This window comes from Eubalaena glacialis, chromosome 15 (assembly GCF_028564815.1).
Source record: "Eubalaena glacialis isolate mEubGla1 chromosome 15, mEubGla1.1.hap2.+ XY, whole genome shotgun sequence".
NCBI classification, from domain to species: Eukaryota; Metazoa; Chordata; class Mammalia; order Artiodactyla; family Balaenidae; genus Eubalaena; species Eubalaena glacialis.
Genome location: NC_083730.1, coordinates 81,711,647 through 81,736,786, shown reverse-complemented (window position 1 = coordinate 81,736,786; position 25,140 = coordinate 81,711,647). Strand labels below are relative to the sequence as shown.

At 48.6% G+C, this 25,140-nt stretch overlaps 1 protein-coding gene across 2 annotated transcripts in view; it reads left to right on the top strand.

Annotated features, from left to right (window-relative positions):
* The window catches only part of TESC (tescalcin), a 63,861-nt gene that overhangs the window by 29,604 nt on the left and 9,117 nt on the right, over positions 1–25,140 (top strand). For both annotated transcript variants that reach the window (XR_009697376.1, XM_061169941.1), the window contains exons 3-4: positions 18,673–18,753; positions 24,595–24,734. Coding sequence is in view for 1 of the 2 variants with exons in the window: in XM_061169941.1 (XP_061025924.1) it covers positions 18,673–18,753; positions 24,595–24,734 (221 nt within the window). In the remaining variant the exon portion in view is untranslated. The remainder of the gene's footprint in view (positions 1–18,672; positions 18,754–24,594; positions 24,735–25,140) is intronic.

The following is a 25,140-nucleotide window of genomic DNA, read 5'->3' as shown; positions in this document are numbered from 1 at the left end:
TGGTATTTGTCTTTTTCTTTCTGACTGACTTCACTTAGTATGGTAATCTCTAGGTCCATCCATGTTGCTGCAAATGGCATCATTTCATTCTTTTTTATGGCTGAGTAATATCCCAGTGTATATATGTACCACATCTTCTTTATCCATTCATCTGTTGATGGACATTTAGGTTGTTTCCATGTCTTGGCTATTGTGAACAGTGCTGCTATGAACATAGGGGTGTATGTATCTTTTTGAATTATAGTTTTGTCCAGGTACATGCCTAGTAGTGGGATTGCTGGATCATATCGTAATTCTGTTTTTAGTTTTCTGAGGAACCTCCATACTGTTTTCCATAGTGGCTGCACCAACTTACATTCCTGCCAACAGTGTAGGAGGGTTCCCTTTTCTCCACACCCTCTCCAGCATTTGTTGTCTGTAGATTTTCTTATGATGCCCATTCTAACTGGTGTGAGGTGATACCTCATTGTAGTTTTGATTTGCATTCTCTAATAATTAGTGATGTTGAGCAGCTTTTCATGTAACTACTAGCCATATGTATGTCTTCTTTGGAGAAATGTCTATTTAGGTCTTCTGCCCATTTTTGGATTTTGTTGTTTGGTTTTTTGTTGTTGAGTTGTTTGAGCTGTTTGTATATTTTGGAGATTAAGCCCTTTTCGGTCGCATCATTTGCAAGTATTTTCTCCCATTCCGTAGGTTGTCTTTTCATTTTTTTAAAATGGTTTTCTTTGCTGTGCAAAAGCTTGTAAGTTTGATTAGTTCCTATTTGTTTATTTTTGTTTTATTTCTATTGCATTGGGAGACTGACCTAAGAAAACATTGGTATGATTTATGTCAGAGAATGTTTTGCCTATGCTCTCTTCTAGTCTTATGGTGTCATGTCTTATGTTTAAGTCTTCAGGCCATTTTTTAGTTTATTTTTGTGCATGGTGTGAGGGTGTGTTCTAACTTCATTGATTTACATGCAGCTGTCCAACTTTCCCAGCACCACTTGCTGAGGAGACTTTTTCCCATTTTATATTCTTGCCTCCTTTGTTGAAGATTAATTGACCATAAGTGTGTGGGTTTATTTCTGATTCTCTGTTCTGTTCTGTTGATCCATTTGTCTGTTTTTGTATCAATACCACACTGTTTTGATTACTGTAGCTTTGTAGTATTGTCTGAAGTCTGGGAGAGTTATGCCTCCTGTTTTTTTTTTTTTTCCTCTCAGGATTGCTTTGGCAATTCTGTGTCTTTTATGGTTCCAAGTAAATTTTTGGATTATTCTAGTTCTGTGAAAAATGTCATGGGTAATTTGATAGGGATTACATTAAACTTGTAGATTGTTTTGGGTAGTATTGGTGTTTTAACAATATTAATCTTTCCACTCCAAGAGCATGGGCTATCTTTCCATTTCTTTGAATCTTCTTTAATTTCTTTTATTAATGTTTTATAGTTCTCAGCGTATAAGTCTTTCCACCTCCTTGGTCAGGTTTATTCCTAGATTTTTTTTTGTTTGTTGTTTTTGGTGTGATTTTAAAAGGTATTATTTTTTTACATTCCCTTTCTAATGATAGTTCATTGTTAGTGTAAAGAAATGCAACTGATTTCTGAATGTTAATCTTGTATCCTGCTAGTTTGCTGAATTCATTTATCAGATCTACTAGTTTTTGTGTGGAGTCCTTGGGGTTTTCTATGTATAGTATCATGTCATCTGCATATAGTGACAACTTTACCTCTTCCCTTCCAATCATTCTGTATATAATAGTTTGCATGTGCTAACCCCAAACTCCCAATCCCTCCCTCTCCCAACCCCCTCCCCCTTGGCAACCACGAGTCTGTGCTCTATGTCTGTGTGTCTGTTTCTGTTTCGTAGATAAGTATATTTGTGTCACGTTTTAGATTCCACATATAAGTGATATCATATGGTATTTGTTTTTTTCTGACTTACTTCATTTAATATGATAATCTCTAGGTCCACCCATGTTGCTGCAAATGGCATTATTTCATTCATTTTTATGGTTGAGTAGTATTCCATTGTGTATATGTTCTACATCTTCCTTATCCATTCATCTGTTGATGGACATTTAGGCTGTTTCCATGTCTTGCTATTGTGAATAGTCAACACTGGTTCTTTCCCAGCATGAGTGTACGTGCAAATCACCCGGGTATCTTGCTAAAACGCAGGTTTTGATTCACAGGACCGTAGTGGGGCCTGGGACTCTGCATTTTTAACTGTCATGGGCAGTCTTGATGAGGTGCCTAGAATCTGAGGATGGCACCCTATTTGCCCTCCAGGCTTGGATAGGTGGTGCTATCCACCCCCAGGTGCTGAGCGGTCCATGTGCAGCCTCCTATTTCCCATGCCTCGTAGGTCAAGCCAGGACTTGGGAAGGTTTGAGCTGGTGACTCTGCCCGCCACCCTGCATCCCACTTACGTATCTCCTGCACACCCACCCCTGGGAGCACCATATGCATTGCCCTTTCCACCCCTGCCCTCAAGCAAGCCCTGATTATATCTACCTGGACCCAGTGAGCAGCCCCTGCTCCCAGCCCTCGGGGGCTCCCCAGTCAACGTCATGTCCATGCTCTTTAGCTGGGGTCCACCAGGGTCTTCAGCTGCTGGGTTTTGCTTTGCTGAGGTCTCAGTGTGGACACCACCTCCTCCAAGACACCCTCCTACCTCCTAACCCCCACAGATTCCTCCTGGGGGTGCCCCAGCCCAACATTTACAGCACAAAGTTGTAACTGCCCCCCTTCCAGCCACCCATCCCCTGCAACAGACTATCGGCCCCTTGCGGGGCAGGAACTGGGTCTCTTCCCCTGGCTCTGGTGCTGAGTCCAGGGCTTGTAACAGGGTGGATGCTCTGGGAGTAGTTGATTGATTGAATGAATGAATGAATGAATGAATGAGAGAGCAAAGAAGTGAGGAACAAGTGAGTGAGCATATTGACTAGAAGAGTTCTCTATAATCCCTCGAGCATGGTATAGATGAGACCTGTTGTTACTAGTAGTCTTTCCCTCACAGGGTTTATATATTCCTGGTAAAATAATTTATCTGGGGGCCTGGCACATGGGGACTGTTCACAGGTAGAAGCTATTGTTTCAGCATGTTTTGTGCTGCACAGCCTGTTACTTCCGCCTTATACAACCCCACAGGTAGTGGTAGGAACACCTATTCTCCCTGTTTGACACATGTGAAAGTGAGGCTCGGGCAGGTCACGTACCTGGCTCCTGGTCACACAGCTCGTAAGTGGAGGAGCTGATTTGAACCCGGTGCTGAAATCCCTCTGTAAGGAAGCTGGGGGCATGGCTTTGCCTTGCGAGTGTCCCGTGAGGGCGTCCGTCTCCCTGCTCTGCTCTCTGAGGACCCTCCGCCCTTACCATCCTGGGATGGGGGGTATCAGTCCCAACACCACAGCGCCTGCTGCAGTGTCCGCAGTGTCTGCTGGGCGGGTAGTGTCAGCTATACACAGTGATACCCCGGCCCAGCGTGCAGGAAGGAGGTAACACCACTCGACTGCAGCGCTTATGCAAGCAGGCCTGCAGGAAGGGCCTCTTCCCAGTCCCCTGGAACTGCTTTGCCTAATCCTAATCCACCCTCCAGGGCCTGGAGAAGGGCGATGGGGCAGTTTTTCCAGTCGTCCTAGGCTTTCCTGCACGTTCTCCCCAGGCAGAAGGGATGAGCGGCCCTGGACTGTGATATGGTCCCCATTCTGCAAAGGGATTCCTGTGTGACCCCAGGCTGGGCCTTCAACCTCTCTGATCCCTGGGCATGTCCAGGGGAACATCCAGGAGGCCCTGGGCCACGCTGGGGTTTTGGACATAGAAAAGAACTTTGTTTCTTTAGTGTCAAGATTTGTGAAAGTCGTTGACTGGGGTCCCCTGAGCAAGGCCCCCAGTACCCCAGTCTGGGAGGGGTGTGGGATGTGGCCCCTCTGCCCCCTCCCTCTCAGAGAACAAAGGTGCCCGAGAGCTTACTAGGGTCCCATGGGGGGACTTCGGAATATTTCCAGTGCAGAAATCCCCTTAAAAGTGACCATTTACACCTGCAGCATTTATACGTAGACTAGTAGGACTTGTACGTTGCGTTTAAAAGCTTAATGAAGAATTGGGTTTCTGAATTTATTTATTTATTTTTTGTAAATTTATTTATTTTATTTATTTATTTTTGGCTGCATTGGGTCTTCGTTGCTGCGCTTGGGCTTTCTCCATTTGCGGCGAGTGGGGGCTACTCTTCGTTGCAGTATGCGGGCTTCTCACTGCAGTGGCCTCTCTTGTTGCGGAGCATGGGCTCTAGGCACACGGGCTTCAGTAGTTGTGGCACGCGGGCTCAGTAGTTGTGGCTCACGGGCTCTAGAGCACAGGCTCAGTAGTTGTGGCGCACGGGCTTAGTTGCTCCGCGGCATGTTGGATCTTCCCGGACCAGGGCTCGAACCCGTGTCCCCTGGATTGGCAGGCGGATTCTCAACCACTGTGCCACCAGGGAAGCCCAGGTTTCTGAATGTATGACTTTAATAAGTTGAATATAGCTTTTAAAAAAATCCTATGGGGTAAAAATTGCGAAAATTGTTTTTAATTTTAACCCACCACTTCCTACCCATATCTGGTCGTGTCCCCTCTTTTTCTGAAAAATCATGTAAGGACATCCAGGGGTGAGTTTACCCTGAGGCTTTCAAAGCCAGTGCGTCAGGGCTCCACTCTGTATGGGTTCCTTACAAGGCCCAGCAACTGACTTTTTAAAGAATTCCTAATGCTGAGTTCTTTTTCTTTAAGAGGGCCCCCCAGATTATATGTGTTTCTGGACCCCCCAAACCTGAATCCACCCTGATCACAAAGCACTCTGTTCTGAGGCCTCTTGATGAAAAATGCTTGGATAGAAAATGTTCATCTGACTCATTAATTGAGCACCTAATATGCAGAGACTTCTGTCCTCAAAAGCTTTTCTTCTAACAGGGAAGACCTTCCATAAATAAGCTTGTTAAACAATGCTGATTTTAGACAGTGAAGAAAATACAATAATGGCTTCTTGAACTTTTTCTTTCTTTAGTGGGGTCCCTTAAGCATCAGATGTTTTAAACGGCAGCCTTTGATTTCCTGATAGTGCTCTGGCAGGCTCACCAACCCCCAGAAATAGATGCGATGGAATCCTTCAAATCTAGTGAAGGGGGCCAGGAGGGTGCCTGATTAGATAGAGCTGCATTACAGAAATATTTTTAGCTGCATCGAGCCACTACATGTGGAGTGATTCCCGGGATGAACGCAACCACAGATGTACATGGGGAAGAAAAAGGACGCAGTTGCCCACTGTCCAGAGCCACCAAAGCGCCGAGCAGCATTCTGATGGGCCAGATGTCAGCAAAAGTCCTAACTCCAGGGCTTGTTTCGCATCCCTCGGCCGTGCCTCTCTTGGCTTTATCCAGTGAGAGGTTAGCTGTTAGCTGTGTGGTCTCGAGGGTCTTGGGAACCCTCTGAAGTTCACACCATTACCCCATTTGTCAGATCAAGAAACTGAGGCTAAGAAGGTTAAGGTCCCACAGCAGGGCCGGCTGTTGGAATAGCCACAGCCCTGAACCACTGTGATCACATCGCTTTTCCCCAAAAGAAGTCACTTTTTAACCCAGTCGCTTTGTTTTTTAACCTGTCAAATAACTAAGGATTTACTTTTTCTTTTTTTAAGAGATACTCACAACAGTGAAAGAATTAAGGCCCCACCTAGACGCTGAAGCTGTTTCACTGGCAGTATTTAACGTATTCCAGGAGTTTACCAGGACTCCCTTTAAAGCCTCAGCTAGGATAATACACATTCACTTAAAAAGAAAAGCCCGCAGTTACTTGTAAAACTGCCCAGGAAACAGCAGGTGTGAGTGGCCCCGGGGCTCTCACACATGCTCAGGTGACCGTGTGAGGTCAGATGTGAGAAGGGGACCCATGAAAGCATCAGTTTGGTGTGAAAGGGTGCCCAGGTGTCCCCCAGAGCAGGAAGAAGCTTCCTAAATGGTCCTAGATTTAGGGGACTCACATAAAAAAATTTTTTTTAACAGATTCTTTTCCCAGGACGATTAATACTTGACTCAGTCCTTGCTTTAAAAAAGCGGGTGTTAGGACCTTCCATGGCGGGTTCTAGTGCCGAGGAGACCGAATGAGAAGTGAGGCTCCCTCTGCCCCTCGGGGGGGGGCTTCTGTTCAGGTGTGTGCATGTGAGTGTGAGCGAGGTAACTAGCATATAAGCCAGCTCGTTATATACAGTGACGAAGGAAACGGGGCAGAGAGGGTGCATCCCTTGGGACCACCATGTGGAGAAGGACCTTGGGACAGGTGGTCGGTGAAGGCCCCTCTGAGGTGGCCGCCCTGAGGCTGAGAGCAGAATGGACAGAAGGGACTGGTGTGTGGAGGGAAGAGGGAAGGATGCTGCGGGCGGAGGTGGGACCGAGCTCCGTCAGCCCGAGTGAGGAGAGGACTGGAGAGTTGGGGGCAGATCACGGAGGCCCGTCTTGGCCGTAGGAAGGACCCGAAATAAAAGACTCACTGCTGGCTCAGAATACCACCTGGATATTAACTGCCTAATTTGTATCTCCGGCCGGGCCATCTCCTCTGAACTCCAGACTCACCTAGCCCCTGCCCATCCCCTCGATGTCCCGAAGGCGTCTCAGGCTTAACGTGTCCCAGGGCAAAAGCCCCCTGTCGCCCCTCACCCCGGACCTCCCATCCAGGCTGCCATCCTCTCTCACCTGGGTTATCGTAGCAGCCACACACCCCCCCAAGACCTCTTGCTCCTGTTCTCCCTGCCCCGCCCTCGTATAGACCCACAGCGATGCATGGTGAGGGGAGACTCTGAAAATGGCACTTCTCTGCTAAGATTGTTCCATCTCACCGAGGAGAATAAAGTCAGAGCCGCGTGGTCAGTGCGTGTCCTGCAGACCCCTGTGCCCACCACCCCTCCGATCTCCTGACCATCTGCCTTTTACTCCTTCTGTTCCAGCCGCATGGACGTTCTTACTGTTCCTGCCTCAGGACTCTAGCACGCACCGTTCCTTCTTTCTAAAATGCTTTTCCCCAGAGTAGGCTTTCCACTGACGCTTGGAGCTGGATCATTCTTGTTGGGGGGGGGGGGCGGTGGGGGCCTGTTATGTATGTTGTAGGATGTTGAGCCGCATCCCTGGCTGCCTGTAGCACCTTTTCCCAGTGTGACAGCCAGAAATGTCTCCAGACGTTGCCAGGTGTCCCCTGGGGTTGATCACTCGCCTCCTGCGGGTCTGTGCTCACGTGTCACCTTCACCGTGAGGCCTTTCCCGGACCAGCCCACGGACACTTGCACCAGCTCCCTGCGGTCTCATCCATCCCCAGTGTGCTCGGTGTGTCTGCGAAGCGCTTCTCACTGCCTGAGATGCTCCGTTTTCTTTTCTTTTTTCTTTTTTTTTCTTTTTTTTCCAAAAGTGTGTTGTTTTCCTCCTTTAGCCAATGTGACTTTGATACCATTAACTCTTAAGTGTCATTTTGTTTTTCTTTTTAAAGTTTTTGGCCACACCCCACGGCATGTGGGATCTGAGTTCCCCAACCAGGGACCGAACCCACGCCTCCTGTACTGGAAGGCAGAGTCTTAACCCCTGGACCACTGGGGAAGTCCCTCTGTTTTCTGTCTCTATCATTTCCCCCACTGGAACCCCAGGAGGGATCATGTCTGTCCCATCGCTGCTGAAGCCAGCACGCAGGACAGGGTCTGCCACCTGGAAGGTGCTGCAATACCTGTCGCTCCCCCTGTAATGAGTACGTGACCGGTATTGGGGTGCAGCCGGGACGGGCATGGAGCAGCGGTGGGGGGCAGGGCGGGAAGCACGTGCCGGGAGGAATCACATCGCTGATGCTGCCTCAGCTTTTGGAAGAGGCATTTGTCCGGGGGCAGGGGGACCGGGGCTTTCCTGCCGGAATCTGTTGTGCAAAGGCATGTGGATGGGAGAACCGCCTGGTGCAAGTAGGGAATTCTCAGAGCTTCTCAAACACAAACTCGCGTACAGCTCCTGGGGATCGAGGTAAAATGCAGGTTGTGAGTCAGCTGGTTGGGCCCAGCCAAGACCCTCCATTTCTCGCAAGCTCCCGGGTGCCGCTGCCACTACTGGTCCAGGCACTGCACTTTGAGCGGCTCGGCACTGCCTGGCAAGACATGGGCTAGATGAGACATGCTCCTTCCTTCATGAGCCCCTGTGGGCCCCCAGTTTCCCCGCTGTTTAACCATCACAAGCTAAACACTAAGTGCAGGGAGGGGGTCCGGGAGTGTAGGGCATGCGGCCCGCAGAGGAGAGAGCCCCGTGGCTTTCCTTGATGTGGGAAGCCTTGGACCAGCAGAGAGCAGGGAGGCCGGGGCTCCAGGCTGAGAATCCTCCCCAAACTTGCAGAGAGAACTTTGCAGTTGAGCTGAGCCTCAAAGCCGCCGGAAACCAACCCACACCACAAGGCAGGAGGAAGTGCCCGGCCCACCCTCCTTCGTGGTTTTTTAGTCTTTCCTTCCTTTGTGGGCTGGACACTTGTTTTGCACTCTTTCTGGGTCCCGGATGGGGCCTCTCGGGGCTGGGTGGGATCAGATGCCCCATGAAGATCTCTCTCGTTCTCTCTCTTTAAATTAAAAACTACAACTCGAAGGAAATAGCAAGTGTGAGGAAGTGCATGGGGTGGTGAGAGCCGGATTCAAAGCTCTTCTACCAGCTGTGTGACGATGGCTTAGTCACTTCACCTCTCTGGGCCTCATTTTCTTGCCTGTAAAATGGGGGGTCATTGGCGTCGCCCATCATTGGGATGTGAGGGCGATTAAACATGGCTGAGCTCACAGAGTACTCAGCCTGGCACAGGAAACATGAGGGGGACTCGAGGGAGAAAGTTGTAAACCCACAGAAGCTGTGTGCCCCTGGACCCCTCCTGGGTAGACCCCTCCCCGCTGGTCACTGGGGCAGCATCGCTGGACCACTGGCCACCGTGTGTCAGCTCCGGCCCCAGCCCTGGGCTCAGGGTGAAGCAGAGCTGTTCCCACGGGTGGCAGGGAGGCCTTTGGCTGAGCTGGTTCAACCAGCCCCATGGGGACCTGGGGGCGGGAGGGGAAGAAGGAAAATGAGACTGAAACTGGCCTTTACAAGACTGTTGAATCAGAACCTGCATTTTACCACGATCCCCAGGATTCGTGTGCAAGTTCATGTTTGAGAAGCGCCAAGAGTTCCCTGCTTTATTTTTTTAATTCTTTTATTTATTTTTTTATACAGCAGGTTCTTATTAGTCATCCATTTTATACACATCAGTGTATACATGTCAATCCCAATCACCCAATTCATCACACCACCACCCCCAGCCCCCCGCCGCTTTCCCCCCTTGGTGTCCATACGTTTGTTCCCTACATCTGTGTCTCCATTTCTGCCCTGCAAACCGGTTCATCTGTACCATTTTTTAAGTTCCACATATGTGCGTTAATATACGATATTTGTTTTTCTATTTCTGACTTATTTCACTCTGTATGACAGTCTCTAGATCCATCCACGTCTCTACAAATGACCCAATTTCGTTCCTTTTTATGGCTGAGTAATATTCCATTGTATATATGTGCCACATCTTCTTTATCCATTCGTCTGTCGATGGGCATTTAGGTTGCTTCCATGACCTGGTTATTGTAAATAGTGCTGCAATAAATATTGGGGTGCATGTGTTTTTTTGAATTATGGTTTTCTCTGGGTATATGTCCAGTAGTGGGATTGCTGGGTCATATGGTAATTCTATTTTTAGTTTTTTAAGGAACCTCCATGCTGTTCTCCATAGTGGCTGTATCAATTTACATTCCCACCAACAGTGCAAGAGGGTTCCCTTTTCTCCACACCCTCTCCAGCATTCGTTGTTTGTAGATTTTCTGATGATGCCCATTCTAACCGGTGTGAGGTGATACCTCATTGTAGTTTTGATTTGCATTTCTCTAATAAGTAGTGATGTTGAGCAGCTTTTCATGTGCTTCTTGGCAATCTGTATCTCTTCTTTGGAGAAATGTCTATTTAGGTCTTCTGCCCATTTTTGGATTGGGTTGTTTGTTTTTTTAATATTGACCTGCATGAGCTGTTTGTATATTTTAGAGATTAGTCCTTTGTCCGTTGATTTGTTTGCAAATATTTTCTCCCATTCTGAGGGTTATCTTTTCGTCTTGTTTATGGTTTCCTTTGCTGTGCAAAAGCTTTTAAGTTTCATTAGGTCCCATTTGTTTGTTTTTATTTCCATTACTGTAGGAGGTGGATCAAAAAAGATCTTGCTGTGATTTATGTCAAAGAGTGTTCTTCCTATGTTTCCCTCTAAGAGTTTTATAGTGTCCGATCTTACATTTAGGTCTCTAATCCATTTTGAGTTTATTTTTGTGTATGGTGTTAGGGAGTGTTCTAATTTCATTCTTTTACATGTACCTGTCCTCCCAGCACCACTTTTTGAAGAGGCTGTCTTTTCTGCATTGTATATCCTTGCCTCCTTTGTCATAGATTAGTTGACCATAGGTGTGTGGGTTTATCTCTGGGCTTTCTATCTTGTTCCATTGATCTATATTTCTCTTTTTGTGCCAGGACCATATTGTCTTGATTACTGTAGCTTTGTAGTATAGTCTGAAATCAGGGAGTCTGATTCCTCCAGCTCTGTTTTTTTCCCTCAAGACTGCTTTGGCTATTCGGGAACTTTTGTGTCTCCGTACAAATTTTAAGATTTTTTGTTCTAGTTCTGTAAAAAATGCCATTGGTAATTTGATAGGGATTGCATTGAATCTGTAGATTGCTTTGGGTAGTATAGTCATTTTCACAATATTGATTCTTCCAATCCAAGAACATGGTATATCTCTCCATCTGTTGGTATCGTCTTTCATTTCTTTCATCAGTGTCTTATAGTTTTCTGCATACAGGTCTTTTGTCTCCCTAGGTGGGTTTATTCCTAGGTATTTTATTCTTTTTGTTGCAATGGTAAATGGGAGTGTTTCCTTAATTTCTCTTTCAGATTTATCATCATTAGTGTATAAGAATGCAAGAGATTTCTGTGCATTAATTTTGTATCTGGCAACTTTACCAAATTCATTGATTAGCTCTAGTAGTTTTCTGGTGACATCTTTAGGAATCTCTATGTGTAGTATCATGTCATCTGCAAACAGTGACAGTTTTACTTCTTGTTTTCCAATTTGTATTCCTTTTATTTCTTTTTCTTCTCTGATTGCCGTGGCTAGGACTTCCAAAACTATGTTGAGTAATAGTGGTGAGAGTGGACATCCTTGTCTTGTTCCTGATCTTAGAGGAAATGCTTTCAGTTTTTCACCATTGAGAATGATGTTTGCTGTGGGTTTGTTGTATATGGCCTTTATTATGTTGAGGTAGGTTCCCTCTATGCCCACTTATTGGAGAGTTTTTATCGTAAATGGGTGTTGAATTTTGTCAAAAGCTTTTTCTGCATCTATTGAGATGTTCATATGGTTTTTCTTCTTCAATTTGTTAATATGGTGTATCACATTGATTGATTTGTGTATATTGAAGAATCTTTGCATTCCTGGGATAAATCCCACTTGATCATGGTGTGTGATCCTTTTAATGTGTTGTTGGATTCTGTTTGCTAGTATTTTGTTGAGGATTTTTGCGTCTATATTCATCAGTGATATTGGTCTGTAATTTTCTTTTTTTGTGGTATCTGTCTGGTTTTGGTATTAGGGTGATGGTGGCCTCACAGAATGAGTTTGGGAGTGTTCCTTCCTCTGCAATTTTTTGGAAGAGTTTGAGAAGGATGGGTGTTAGTTCATCTCTAAATGTTTGATAGAATTCACCTGTGAAGCCATCTGGTCCTGGACTTTTGTTTGTTGGAAGATTTTTAATCACAGTTTCAATTTCATTACTTGTGATTTGTCTGTTCATATTTTCTGTTTCTTCCTGGTTCAGTCTTGGAAGGTTATACCTTTCTAAGAATTTGTCCATTTCTTCCAGGTTGTCCATTTTATTGGCATAGAGTTGCTTGTAGTAGTCTCTTAGGATGCTTTGTATTTCTGTGGTGTCTGTTGTAACTTCTCCTTTTTCATTTCTAATTTTATTGATTTGAGTCCTCTACCTCTTTTTTCTTGATGAGTCTGGCTAATGGTTTATCAATTTTGTTTATCTTCTCAAAGAACCAGCTTTTAGTTTTGTTGATCTTTGCTATTGTTTTCTTTGTTTGTATATCATTTATTTCTGCTCTGATATTTATGATTTCTTTCCTTCTGCTAACTTTGGGTTTTGTTTGTTCTTCTTTCTCTAGTTCCTTTAGGTGTAAGGTTAGATTGTTTATTTGAGATTTTTCTTGTTTCTTGAGGTAAGTTTGTATAGCTATAAACTTCCCTCTTAGAACTGCTTTTGCTGCATCCCATAGGTTTTGGATCGTCGTGTTTTCATTGTCATTTGTTTCTAGGTATTTTTTGATTTCCTCTTTGATTTCTTCAGTGAGCTCTTCGTTATTTAGTAACATATTGTTTAGCCTCCATGTGTTTGTGTTTTTTACATTTTTTTCCCTGTAATTGATTTCTAATCTCATAGTGTTGTGGTCAGAAAAGATGCATGATATGATTTCAATTTTCTTAAATTTACTGAGGCTTGATTTGTGACCCAAGATGTACTCTATCCTGGAGAATGTTCCATGCGCACTTGAGAAGAAAGTGTAATCTGCTGTTTTTGGATGGAATGTCCTATAAATACCAATTAAATCTATCTGGTCTATTGTGTCATTTGAAGCTTGTGTTTCCTTATTAATTTTCTGTTTGGATGATCTGTCCATTGGTGTAAGTGAGGTGTTAAAGTCCCCCACTATTATTGTGTTACTGTCAGTTTCCTCTTTTATAGCTGTTAGCAGTTGCCTTATGTATTCAGGTGATTCTATGTTGGGTGCATATATATTTATAATTGTTACATCTTCTTCTTGGATTGATCCCTTGATCATTATGTAGTGTCCTTCCTTGTCTCTTGTAACATTCTTTATTTTAAAGCCTGTTTTATCTGATATGAGTATAGCTATTCCAGCTTTCTTTTGATTTCCATTTGCATGGAATATGTTTTTCCATCCCCTCACTTTCAGTCTGTATGTGTCCCTAGGTCTGAAGTGGGTCTCTTGTAGACAGCATATATATGGGTCTTGTTTTTGTATCCATTCAGCGAGCCTGTGTCTTTCGGTTGGAGCATTTAATCCATTCATGTTTAAGGTAATTATCGATATGTATGTTCCTATTACCATTTTCTTAATTGTTTTAGGTTTGTTTTTGTAGGTCCTTTTCTTCTCTTGTGTTTCCCACTTAGAGAAGTTCCTTTAGCATTTGTTGGAGAGCTGGTTTGGTGGTGCTGAATTCTCTTAGCTTTTGCTTGTCTGTAAAGCTTTTGATTTCTCCGTTGAATCTGAATGAGATCCTTGCCGGGTAGAGTAATCTTGGTTATAGGTTCTTCCCTTTCATCACTTTAAGTATATCATGCCACTCCCTTCTGGCTTGTAGAGTTTCTGCTGAGAAATCAGCTGTTAACCTTATGGGAGTTCCCTTGTATGTTATTTGTCGTTTTTCCCTTGCTGCTTTCAATAATTTTTCTTTGTCTTTAATTTTTGCAAATTTGATTACTGTGTGTCTCGGCGTGTTTCTCCTTGGGTTTATCCTGAATGGGACTCTCTGAGCTTCCTGGACTTGGGTGGCTACTTCCTTTCCCATGTTAGGGAAGTTTTTGACTATAATCTCTTCAGATATTTTCTCAGGTCCTTTCTCTCTCTCTTCTCCTTCTGGGACCCCTATAACGTGAATGTTGTTGCATTTAATGTTGTCCCAGAGGTCTCTTAGGCTGTCTTCATTTCTTTTCATTCTTTTTTCTTTATTCTGTTCCGCAGCAGTGAATTCCACTATTCTGTCTTCCAGGTCACTTATCCGTTCTTCTACCTCTGTTATTTTGCTATTGATTCCTTCTAGTGTATTTTTCATTTCAGTTATTGTATTGTTCATCTCTGTTTGTTTGTTCTTTAATTCTTCTAGGTCTTTGTTAAACATTTCTTGCATCTTCTCAATCTTTGCCTCCATTCTTTTTCTGAGGTCCTGGATCATCTGCACTATCATTATTCTGAATTCTTTTTTGGAAGGTTGCCTATCTCTACTTCATTTAGTTGTTTTTCTGGGGTTTTATCTTGTTCCTTCATCTGGTACATAGCCCTCTGCCTTTTCATCTTGTCTATCTTTCTGTAAATGTGGTTTTTGTTCCACAGGCTGCAGGATTGTAGTTCTTCTTGCTTCTGCTGTCTGCCCTCTCGCCATGCTTTTTTTTTTTTTTTTTTTGGCTGCACCACGTGGCTTGCAGGATCTTAGTTCCTCAACCAGGGATTGAACCCGGGCCATGGCAGTGAAAGCACCAAGTTCTAACCACTGGACGGCCAGGGAATAACCAAGAATTCCCTACTTGCACCAGGTGGTTCTCCCATCCACATGCCTTTGCACAAAAGATCCTGGCAGGAAAGTCCTGGTCCCCCTCCCCGTGCCCCTTAGGAGAAGCTGCTCCCGGGCTGGGAGCATGTGCCACCTAAGTCAGGGGTATCGTTCTTAGCAGTATGACATTTCTTCACCTCTCTGCCTCGGTTTCCTCATCTGTAAGATGGAAATATGTTCTTACCTTGTAGGATAATAATGTAGAGCTCTCAGAACAGTACTTGACACCTTGGGAGTACGTAGAAGGTTAGCTCCTGCTGCTGTTATAATTATCACCATCATCATTTTAAAATGACAATCTCACTGCATGTCAGGCATTATGCTAAGCACCTTACCTGTGTTTATCTCATTTAATCATTTCATTAACCCCATGATCCTGCTGGGATATTCCCACAATCCCCATTTTACAGATGAGAAATCAAGGCTCTGGGACATGCAGCGGCTCACCCAGGACCACATGCCTGGTCAGGAGTGGAGCCTGGACCGGCCCCCAGGTGTACTTGACTTCACTTCCCCTTTGATATTGGGGGTTGGTGCTTGGTCTGTACGCAATTCACAGATGAGGAAACTGAGGCTTGGAGAGTCAGTAAGGTGCCCGTGGTGAGGGACAGTGTGCTTCTAGCTTATGGAGAAAGGCAGCTAGGCTTCAAAGACACCTGCACAGACCTGCCAGAGGCTGTGCGGCCAGGACCCAAAGACACTGTGTCCCCAGTTCGATTCCTGGCATCTGCCTCACCTCTGGGAGGTCAGACTTCTTTTTTGTTGTTAATTTTCTCCTCCAGACATACAGTCAGGCTCTTCGAGGTCCTTCTGCCTCTATCCTCCTCCTGGGACCTTGCTGTCTGCTCTCCCTCCCAAGTCAGCCAGGGTCCCTCTGGCCCTTTGTGGGATGTCATGGTGCCAGGGGGGCCCTTCTTGCCACCTTCACAAGCATGGGGACCGGGTGTCTCCCAGTCGCCCTAGAACCTGCAGCTTCCCCATTTTTGGCCTCTCTTCCCTCCTGGGGAATTAACCAGATCTACTTCCCAGGCGTGTCCCCAAATGTGGTCCTTCCAGCAGCCCTGGGACAAAGCTCCTCTGAGAGCCCCTTCCAGGACTCGGCAAGGCAGAGCGGGGTTGCGATGCTCTCCAAGAATCTGCAGACTGAGGACTCCTGGGGGCACCAAAGGGTGTGGATGCCTGGGGAAGGAGCAGAGCCTGGCGGCCAGGTGCCCTGCCCATACCCGCCGTCCCTTCTGCTCAGCTATTCGGTCCACATGCCGTGTTTTGAGTCCCTGCGCAGCCCTCAGCTGTGCGAGGCCTTGAGGATGTGGTGCTGTGGAGAAAAGAGTCCTGTCCCCGTGCTCTCGGATGCCTGAAGGCCTCCATCCATGGAGCCCTTGCTCCTCTCCAGGCACCGTGCTGAGAGTGACAGCCGCCTGAGGCTCCTGTGTGTAGAGGAGCGAACGGAGGCTCAGAGAGGCTAAGTCACTTGTCCCAGGTAGCAGAGCTGGTAGAACCCAAGTCTGACTCCAGAGGCTGTGCCCACTTCACAGATGAGGAGACTGAGGCTGAGGAAGAGTTAGCAGTAGCCAAGACCCCTGGCCAGTGAAAGCCAGAGAGGGCTTGGGGGTCTCGTGCTAACTAGCAGCTGCTCGCTTCCTTTCCCTTCTCCCCACATCCCCTCTCAAGCTCCACGTGGCCCCTTTGACTTGACCTGTTCCCATCCTGGGGGCTCTGGGTTTTCTGTTTCCTCCTGTGGCTGCTTCCCACTCACGAGGAAGAAGGGGAGGATGGGGGCCTGTGCCAGTGTGGGGTGACTGTCATGTGCATGGAGAAAAGTGACGGGGGCAGTGAGATGATCTTTCACAGACTGAACACACCCGTGACCCCAAACCCAGAGCAAGAGCAGAACATCCTCAGCCCCAAGAGCCCCCACATGCTCCCTCCTAGTCACCCTTCCCGGAGATAGCTGACCGTGAACCTGCACAGGTTAGCACCTCACTTTTTGTTCTTTATATCGATGGAGCCATAGTGCAGTGGTTCTTTGCTTTTTGGTTTTTAAAAATAGTTTAGGGATATTTTAAAACAGCCTCATTGAGATATAATTCACATGCGACACAGTTCGCCCACTTAAAGTCTACAGTCAATTTTAGACTATTTTCATCACCCCCAAAAGAAGCCCTGTGCCTACGAGCCATTAACTGTCCCCCAGCCCCTGGCACCCACCAGTCTGCTTTCTGTCTCTGTGGATTTGCTCATTCTGGACATTTCATATAAATGGAATCACACACTATGTGGCCTTTTGTGTGTCTTCTTTCACTGCTAAGTGGTGAAATAAGGTTCATGCTTTTGAGGCTCATCTGTGTTGTAGCATGGGTCAGTACTGCATTCCTTTTTTATGGCCAAATAAATATTCCATTGCTGCAGGCCAGCTGCTCTGTGTCGCCCCCTTTAGAACTGGGTCCTCAGGAATCTAAAATGTTGGCGTCCATTGATGCTGGCTCCTGAGTTTGGCCAAGTGCTGCAAGCAGGCCAAGCTGGGAGCACTGGGGGATGGGGAGAGGTTGAAACACACAGAGATGGAGAGAACACGGAGGCGTCCGGGCCCCAGGCAGGTCCTGCTTCTCCTCCCTGAGCCTCAGCCTCCCCATCTGTAAGGTGGGGGCAGGACAGGGTTCAGCTGTGTGATTACAGAACCTTCCAGCTCTGACGGTGCTGAATTCTCCGTATATGTGGCACTTCCTCCTTCCCAGCATGGGTTGGTTCTAGTTTCGAGTTCTGAATCTGAGGGCCCCTGGACATCCTCGTTTTAAGTGGCTAATATCCTTCCTCCTCCTCCCCACTGGGTGTGCCCCCTTATTCCCCGGAATTACCAGCCTGTGCCCTGGGTCCCTTCCAAGGCCACTGCCCGTTGAAGTCCAGGGAGCTGGAAGCAGATTCCGAGAGCAAAGGATGGCCTTATGCGGGAAGGTCAGGTAGGTGAGGGACTTACCTGCCTCCATGCCTGCAAACCCCCAGCCTCTAGGACCCAGCAACAGAGTGGCTGTGTTTGAAATTCACCCTCTCCTGCAAGCATCTCTCCTCTCTCTCTCTTTTTCTTTTTGGCCGTGCTGCTGTTTGGCATGCAGGATCTTGTTCCCCGGGCAGGGAGACCAAGGATGGAACCCACGCCCCCTGCAGTGGAAGCGTGGAGTCTTAACCACTGGATGACCAGGGAGGTCCCTCTCTCTCTCTCTTTTTTTAAACAGCTTTACTGAAATACAGTTCACATATCTTACAATTGACCCACTAAGATGTGCAATGCAGTGGCTTTTAGTATGTTTACAGAGTTATGCATCCATCACCACAGTCAATTTTACAACATTTTCATCATCCCTAAAAGAATCCCCATACCTTTAGACACCATTCCCATTCCCCATCACTCCCAATCCCCCAGCCCCTGGCAACCACTAAGCTACTTTCTGTCTCTATGGATTGATTTATTCTGAACATTTCATATGAATGAAATCATACACTATGTGGTCTTTTGTGTCTGGCTTCTTTCACTTAGCACTGTGTCTTTAAGGTCCGTCCGTGTTGTAGCCTGTATCTGTATTTCATTCCTTTCTATGGCTGAATAATATTCTCTTATATGGATAGACCATATTTATCCAGTTATCTGACCATATTTATCCAGTTATCTGTTGGCAGACATTTGGGGTGTTTCTACTTTATGGCTGTTGGGAAGAATGCTTCTATGAATATTCATGGGCAAATTTTTATGTGGATGAATGTTTTCATTTCTCTAGGGACATACCAGGTATATACCTAGGAGTGGAATCCCTGGGTCACATGGTAACTCCATGTTTCTCACTTGTTGAGGACCTGCCACACTGTCTTCCAAAGCTCCAAGCCAGCATCCTGCTTCTCTGATTCCAGAAGGGCCAACTGAGGGTTTCCCTACCTGGGTTCTCTGACTCCTCGGAATGGGGTGCAGATCTTGTGTCGCTGCATCTTCCTGGGGGTGGATGTCTAGGACGTTTATCAGATTCACAGGGGCATCTCTGAGCCTCCAGACCCTCTGTGGTCCTGCCAGTCCAGAGGTTAGAGGAGGAGACAGACCGGTGCAGCATATTCCAGTCCTGTCTCATTCTGGACTGTTCTCGTGGAGTCTGCTCAGGATAAAAAAACACAGCTTGAGAAGTGATGAACATGCTCTCTGACGTCTGCTTTCTTTTCTCACTCTTTTCCCGGTGCGCCCCCTCCTTGGTACCCAGCAAGGAGAACTTCAACAACATCCCTGACCTGGAGCTCAACCCGATCCGATCCAAAATCGTCCGTGCCTTCTTCGACAACAGGTGGGCCTTTCTCCTGGAACTGCCGATGGTGGGTGACTTTGGGGGAGCATTTGCCCTTGTAACTGCTTGCATGACTCGTGTGCTCGGAACAGCCCCTTAAGCTGACGCAGAGAAGAGGGGGCTTTGTCAGGTAGGAGCTACAAGCACAGGTCCGGGGTCTGGCAGTCCTGGATTCATGGCTGGGTGACTTGGGACAGCTCACTCAATCTCTCTAGGCCTCTGTATTAGTTAGCTATGGCTGTGTCACAAATTACCCCCAAACTTAGCAGTTTGAAGCAATATATATTTATTGGCTAACCATTTTTGAGAGTCAGGGATCTGGGTTCTCAGGCTCAGGGTGGGTCAGTTGGGGCTACATTCACCCGAAGGCTCGATTGGGGGAGGCTCTGCTTCTGAGCTCACTCTCCTGGCTGTTGGCTGGAGGCATCTCATGGACCAGTCACCAGGGCTACCACACCTGGCAGCTGGCTTCCCCCAGAGTAAGATGTTCCAATGAGAGAGAGAGAGATTGGGCACCTGAGATGGAAAACACCATCTTTTGGTAACTTCATCTTGCAGATAACATGCCATGACTTTTGCTATATTGTCCTCATCAGAAGTCACTGGGTCACCTCGCACTTGGAAAGGGGACTACATGGGGCATGAATACCAGGAGGCAGGATCACTGGGTCCCCTCTTGGAGGCTGCCTCGGTTTTCTCACATATAGAACGGAGGTAATAATAGCACCTGCCTCTCAGGGTTGCTGTGAGGCTATGCTGAGCTGAGGTATGTTAAAGAGCCAGGGTAGCTGTCATTATGCTCAGCACCCTGGCTTACAGACTGAGGCAGAGAGAGGCACCATGGACAGTATCCCAAAGCTGAGGCTGACACCAGAGCTCACGTCCCCAAACGTTTAGTGTCATCGGAGTTGAAAGACTCACATATCCGCATGGAGATCACTGTGTCTGAGGCTTGGTGGAGGGGTGCAGGGGTGGGGGGGAGGGGGTCATGCCCTCTCCAGGCTGCCAGAACCTGTGGACAAATACACCAGGGGCCCAGGCCTGACACCCTGTGTCTGCAGAGATCTCTGAGAAGTAGGGAGAACTGGCAGAAATAGGCATGTCCCTTCCTTGAGGTCATATCATGGGTGGGTTGATATGAAACCCGTCCAAACTCTCGGACGGGTTTCAAGTTGTACGAGCCTGAACCGCCCAGCTCTGGTTCTGCCAGGGCTGCAGGGCCCTGAGCAAGACTCTGGGCCTCACCTGTTCACGGGTTGGGGCTATGGGGTCCTCAGGCTGCCCCAGAAAATGCAGAGGCCTTCCTCCTGGACCTGTGGGGTGAGACCTGAGGAGAGAGTGCCCAGGAGTTAACTAGGCAAAGCAGAGAGAGACCAGAACTGCATGTGCAAAGACCCTGTGGCACAGGGAGTGGTGCGAGTGGCAGAGGGGGCCTGGCTGGAGCACAGAGAGGCCAAGCATGGTGAGAGGTGTGGGGTGGGTAGGGCCCTCAGCTCCTTTTTAATCCTGGTTCTGCCTGCGGAATCCCAGAGGGAGGCCTGGGTGGGCAGTGAGGCAGAGCAGGATTGGGGGCGCTGGCAGGTAGTGGAGAGTGGAGGTGGCAGGGGGAGCGGTGATGCGGCCCCCAAAAGTGGAGACAACATGGTTATCGGGGCCTAGAGTTGGAGGCATCACAAGAAGATGGTACAGGGTGACCAGAGCCTAGTGATGCCTAGCATGTGTCTGTATGTACACATGCCTGCATGTATGTGTCTGTGAGGCTTGTTTCCAAACGGCTGGACGAGACTGGGCCAGTTGTGAAGTTGGCCGGGCCCCGGGGACCCAGCCTTCTGTGGGTTGGAGCTAGAGGGGCTGGTGTCTCCTGCAGTACCAAGTGTGCTAAGGTGAGGAGAGGACGACACCCAGAGGTCCCGGCAAACCCTGCTTCCCCCAGGCCTGTGGGGCCCACCTAGGGCCAAGGGCTTGGTTCTTCCGTCCTCACCGCCAGCCCAGGAGGAGACAGGTTGGGCTGGAGAGGGGCCCGAGGGAACCCTCTGGTATCCTGACGGGGGGGTGGGTTTCTCAGGTGCACACATTGGTCCAAACGTTAGATATGTGCCTTTTACTGTATGTAATTATTCCTTAAAACAAATCTGGGGACTTTGCTAGTGGTGCAGTGGTTAAGAATCCGCCTGCCAATGCAGGGGACACGGGTTCGAGCCCTGGTCCAGGAAGATCCCACATGCCGCGGAGCAACCAAGCCCGTGTGCCACAACTACTGAGCCCGCGTGCTATAACTACTGAAGCCCGCACGCCTAGAGCCCGTGCGCCACAACAAGAGAAGCCACTGCAATGAGAAGCCCGCGCACTGCAACGAAGAGTAGCCCCAATCGCCACAACTAGAGAAAGCCTGCATGCAGCAACGAAGACCCAATGCAGCCAAAAATAAATAAAAAGTAAATAAAAATAAATAAATTTATAAAACAAACAAACAAAAAAACAAATCTGGCCTGAGGTGGCTTGGCACTCAGCTGTCCCCTGTGGAAACCAGAACAGATCCAGGAGTTGCGTTTTCAGCTCTTAGGGTGGAATTCAGGTGCCAGGCCACTGTCCATGAGCGCTGCCTCTGCTGAGGGGACAGTGCGTGGGCAGGGGCCAGAGGACAAGAAGGCGTGCCCTGAGTCCATAGTCAGAGGCAGGAGAGACCCCCTACTGTACTTGGAGCATCTGAGGTTAGGACAGAGCTCTTAAGGGCGGCGCAGGTGCAGTGGCACCTAAAGGATGGAGGAAGGGGCCTTAGTCGATCAGGGAACGTTGAGTGCCCAGAAGGTGGACATTGAAACAAACTTTTGGGCCCCTGGGGAGGGGAGTGTGGTGGGAAGGGGTGGTGAGAGCTGGGCAGCTGGGACCAAATCTCCTGGGCCTGGGAGACCAGGTTGGGGGCTTGGGGGTCTCCCCAAGAGCTGGAGGAGCTTCCCAGAAGGCATAGAGCAGGGGAGTGACAGAGTATGATTTGCTTTTTGCAAAGCTCATTCTGTCTGCATGTGGTGTGCCCATTGAGATGGTGGAGGCTGGACCAGGCTGTCCCAGGAGAGACGAGGAGGGATCCCAGAGAGATCAGAGGAGTGAAACTGGAGATTGACTGGATAGGATGGGGACGGAGTCAAGGGATTCCTGGGTCTGCAGTGCGGGCAGCTCACGAGGCACCTGCTCTAGGGAATTGCTATCGGAAGATGACACATGACAGTGAGCCGGAGAGGGAGGGCAGTGGCCAGTAGGGGATGGCGAGAGCCTCCCCTATGGGTCCTGGGGCCTCAGCCTGGGGAGGCTGCTTAGAGACATGGTGTGGAGAAAGGGAGGCCCCAGGTGAGTCGGTGGGCAGCCCAGAAGTCACCAAATAGGGGAGGATGAAGGAAAGGCTTCCCTAGCCTGGACCCAGAACAGCGCGGCGCCTGTGCATCCTTCACATCTCGTCCTGTAAGTTCCAGCAAGGAGGTGGGGGAGGACTCAGAGGAGGGGCTGGAGACGGGATTTTCCTTTCAAGAAATACCAGCGTCCACCTTGCTTCCTAAGACGTTTTGAACCAAGAAGCTGGTCTTAGAGGGCAGTTTGAGCTGGGTCTGTCCCCACCTCCAAGGGCTCTGATCCTTACAGGGTCATCGGAGAGTTAAGGAAGTGAAAAGACTGCTCTGAATCAGGCATCCTTGCAGAAAGAATGCTCTCGTGCTGGGCTGCATATTTGGATGTAGCCCCTGTTCTTCTGTCCCCCGACCCAGGTCTTGGGTGCTCCGTTGTGGAAGTGGTCTGGAGTGCACGTGGGTCTGGCTCTAGGTGCCGTGTCTGGGTTTTCTCGGTCTCTGCATTGTGGTCACCTTTAGAGACCGTGATGCTGGCCCATGTGGACCTCCCGGGGACACTCGGAGGAGAAGGGATGCCTAGCCCCTGAATCAGGTCCTGATGCTGAGGCAGCCAGGTCTCGACCTTCCCTGAGAAGGACACATTCGTGGCCAGCCTGCCCTGGGGTTTATCACGTGTCCCCCGAGCTCATTGTCATCCCTCTCGCTGCAGCCTGAACCCCTTGAGAAGGACGTGCAACCCAAATACAGCGAAAAGTACCTCCGAGGAGCCCGATAAATCCTGGGGCTATTTTTACGCCCTGTAAATTTGGACTGTGCCCCTGACAGCAAGAACTCTGAGGTTATTAAAAATCTGCCTGGAGGAGCAGTGGAAAAACTTTGTAAGATAGAAGATTTCCGGGAAGATTGAGAAAAAACACTCAAAGACTAGGCTTCCTGAGTCCAGGAGAAGATCTCGCCTTACCTCTCAGATTTGTTGTTTCATGATCCACCTTCCCTGTTCCAGGCTTGGGAGCCACCTCTTTCTGGAAATGTCCTGGAATGGAAGATTGGGAATAGCGAGGTCTCTAAACTGTGAAGTGTGGTACACACTTCAGGGGCAGTATTTGAAAAGGAGTAGATGGGCCCCTAGAGAGAGAACCTCGAATGTATTCCTTTAAACCGAGATATGGTCCTAACCCCAGGTGGGACCCAGATGCATTTGACAAGCACTAGCCCTTGACTGTTAGTTATCCCGGGCCAGCTGAGAACTGTCTTTGCAAGGATGCACAGTGAGGGCAGAGGGACCCTCAGCCCATCAGCCCAATGGCCACCTGCACCAGCGGAAGTCGGTTAGTGATGAGGGTTTGGCAGCAGTGGGTCAGGAGCCCGTGTTTGGTTGGAGTCATCTCCAAGCTGTTTTCTCAACTCTTCTTCTCTGCCAGGACCCTCACCCAATGGTTTTTCAGTGCACTCACGCATTTGCTGGGTACCCGCCGTGTGCTAGGCACAGGGCAGACCCAGCCTTGGGTTCACTCCCCGAGCCCCGCCTGGAACGCGAGCCCTTTTCTTGTCCCTGCAGAAAAGCACATCCATAGGGATGTTGGAGTGGTGGGAAAGTGCACGGGGAAGGGAGGTGTGACGCAGGCCACCCTGGGACTCTGTGCCCTGATCTATTAGAAAACCTGCCCTGATCTATTAGAAAACCTGCAGTCATTGGCGAGTTTTGCACTTTGGTAGGAAACATGACTCAGAGCTGCCTACAACTGATCATTGTACTCAAGTTTTAAACAGCTTATAGCAGGAATTGGCAAACTTTCTCTAAAAGGCCAGAGAGTAAATATTTTATGTTTTGCGGGCCACATGGTCTCTGTCACGGCTGCTCAACTCTGCCTCTGTAGCTTGTAAGCAGCCATGGATACTATGTAAATCAATGGGCCTGGCCATGTGCCAGTAAAACTTTATTTATGGACGCCGAAATTTGAATTTCATGGAATTTTCACTTGTCATGAGATGCTATTCTTTTCTTTCCCAACATTTTTTTCAGCCATATTAAAACATAAAAACTCTTCTTAGTTTATGGGCTTTATAATAATAGACAGCAGGTGGGATTTGGCCCCCAGGCTGCAGTTCGCTGACCCCCGATCTAAAGGTAAGGGTCAGGAGACGTACCTGGGTGAATTACTGCCTCGGTTTCCCCGTGTTTAAGTGCCCAGCTCTGTGCACCGCAGCATGCCCGGGCAGCCCTCCATCCCAGCAGCTGTGCAGTTGACCGTGTCTCCCCCCAGGCCCTCAGACGGTGATTTCTTGGCGGGGGGGGGGGGGAGCGCCGGGGAGGGGCTGGACTAAACTGCCCTGGGGCCCGGGGCCCCCGCGAGCAGGTTGTTGGGAAACAGAACCCAAGGCTGGGCAGCCATCGTAGGTGAAGTGTGTGCCCAGAAGGGCCGGGTTCTCAAGGGCTGTTGGTAGCAGAAGGACGAGATTCTGTTTCTAATGCATTTCCGACACCCCCTCGTTGCTCCCGTAGGAACCTGCGCAAGGGGCCCAGCGGCCTGGCTGACGAGATCAACTTCGAGGACTTTCTGACCATCATGTCCTACTTCCGGCCCATCGACACCACCATGGATGAGGAGCAGGTGCAGCTGTGCCGGAAAGAGAAGCTAAGATGTGGGTGTCGCAGGGCCCCTCCCCAGTGCGCACCTGGCCGCCTGTGTGTCCCTTAGTCCTGCTGTGCCCCCAAGGTGGGGTGGGGAGGGTCAGGGAGCACCAGCCCAGGCCTTGGGGAGGTTGGTCCCGATTTTCACACACAGAGGGTGGCATTTGCACCTCCCTCTCCTCCGAGGCTGCTCCATGGCAGCCTCCTTGTTGACACTTCTCAGCAGCTGGTGGTTTTCTGGGAACAGAAGGAGGTGTCATTGATTGGAAAAGGTTAAGGCCCTTGGTTTGGACAGACCTGGTTCAATCCAGCCCCTTGACTAAGCAGCTGTCTGACCCTGAACCTGACGGTGGGGATGAGGACTGAGCATAGGGGTGATTCTGAGACTGGGTGAGATCTCGGGTGCTTCCTGAAAGT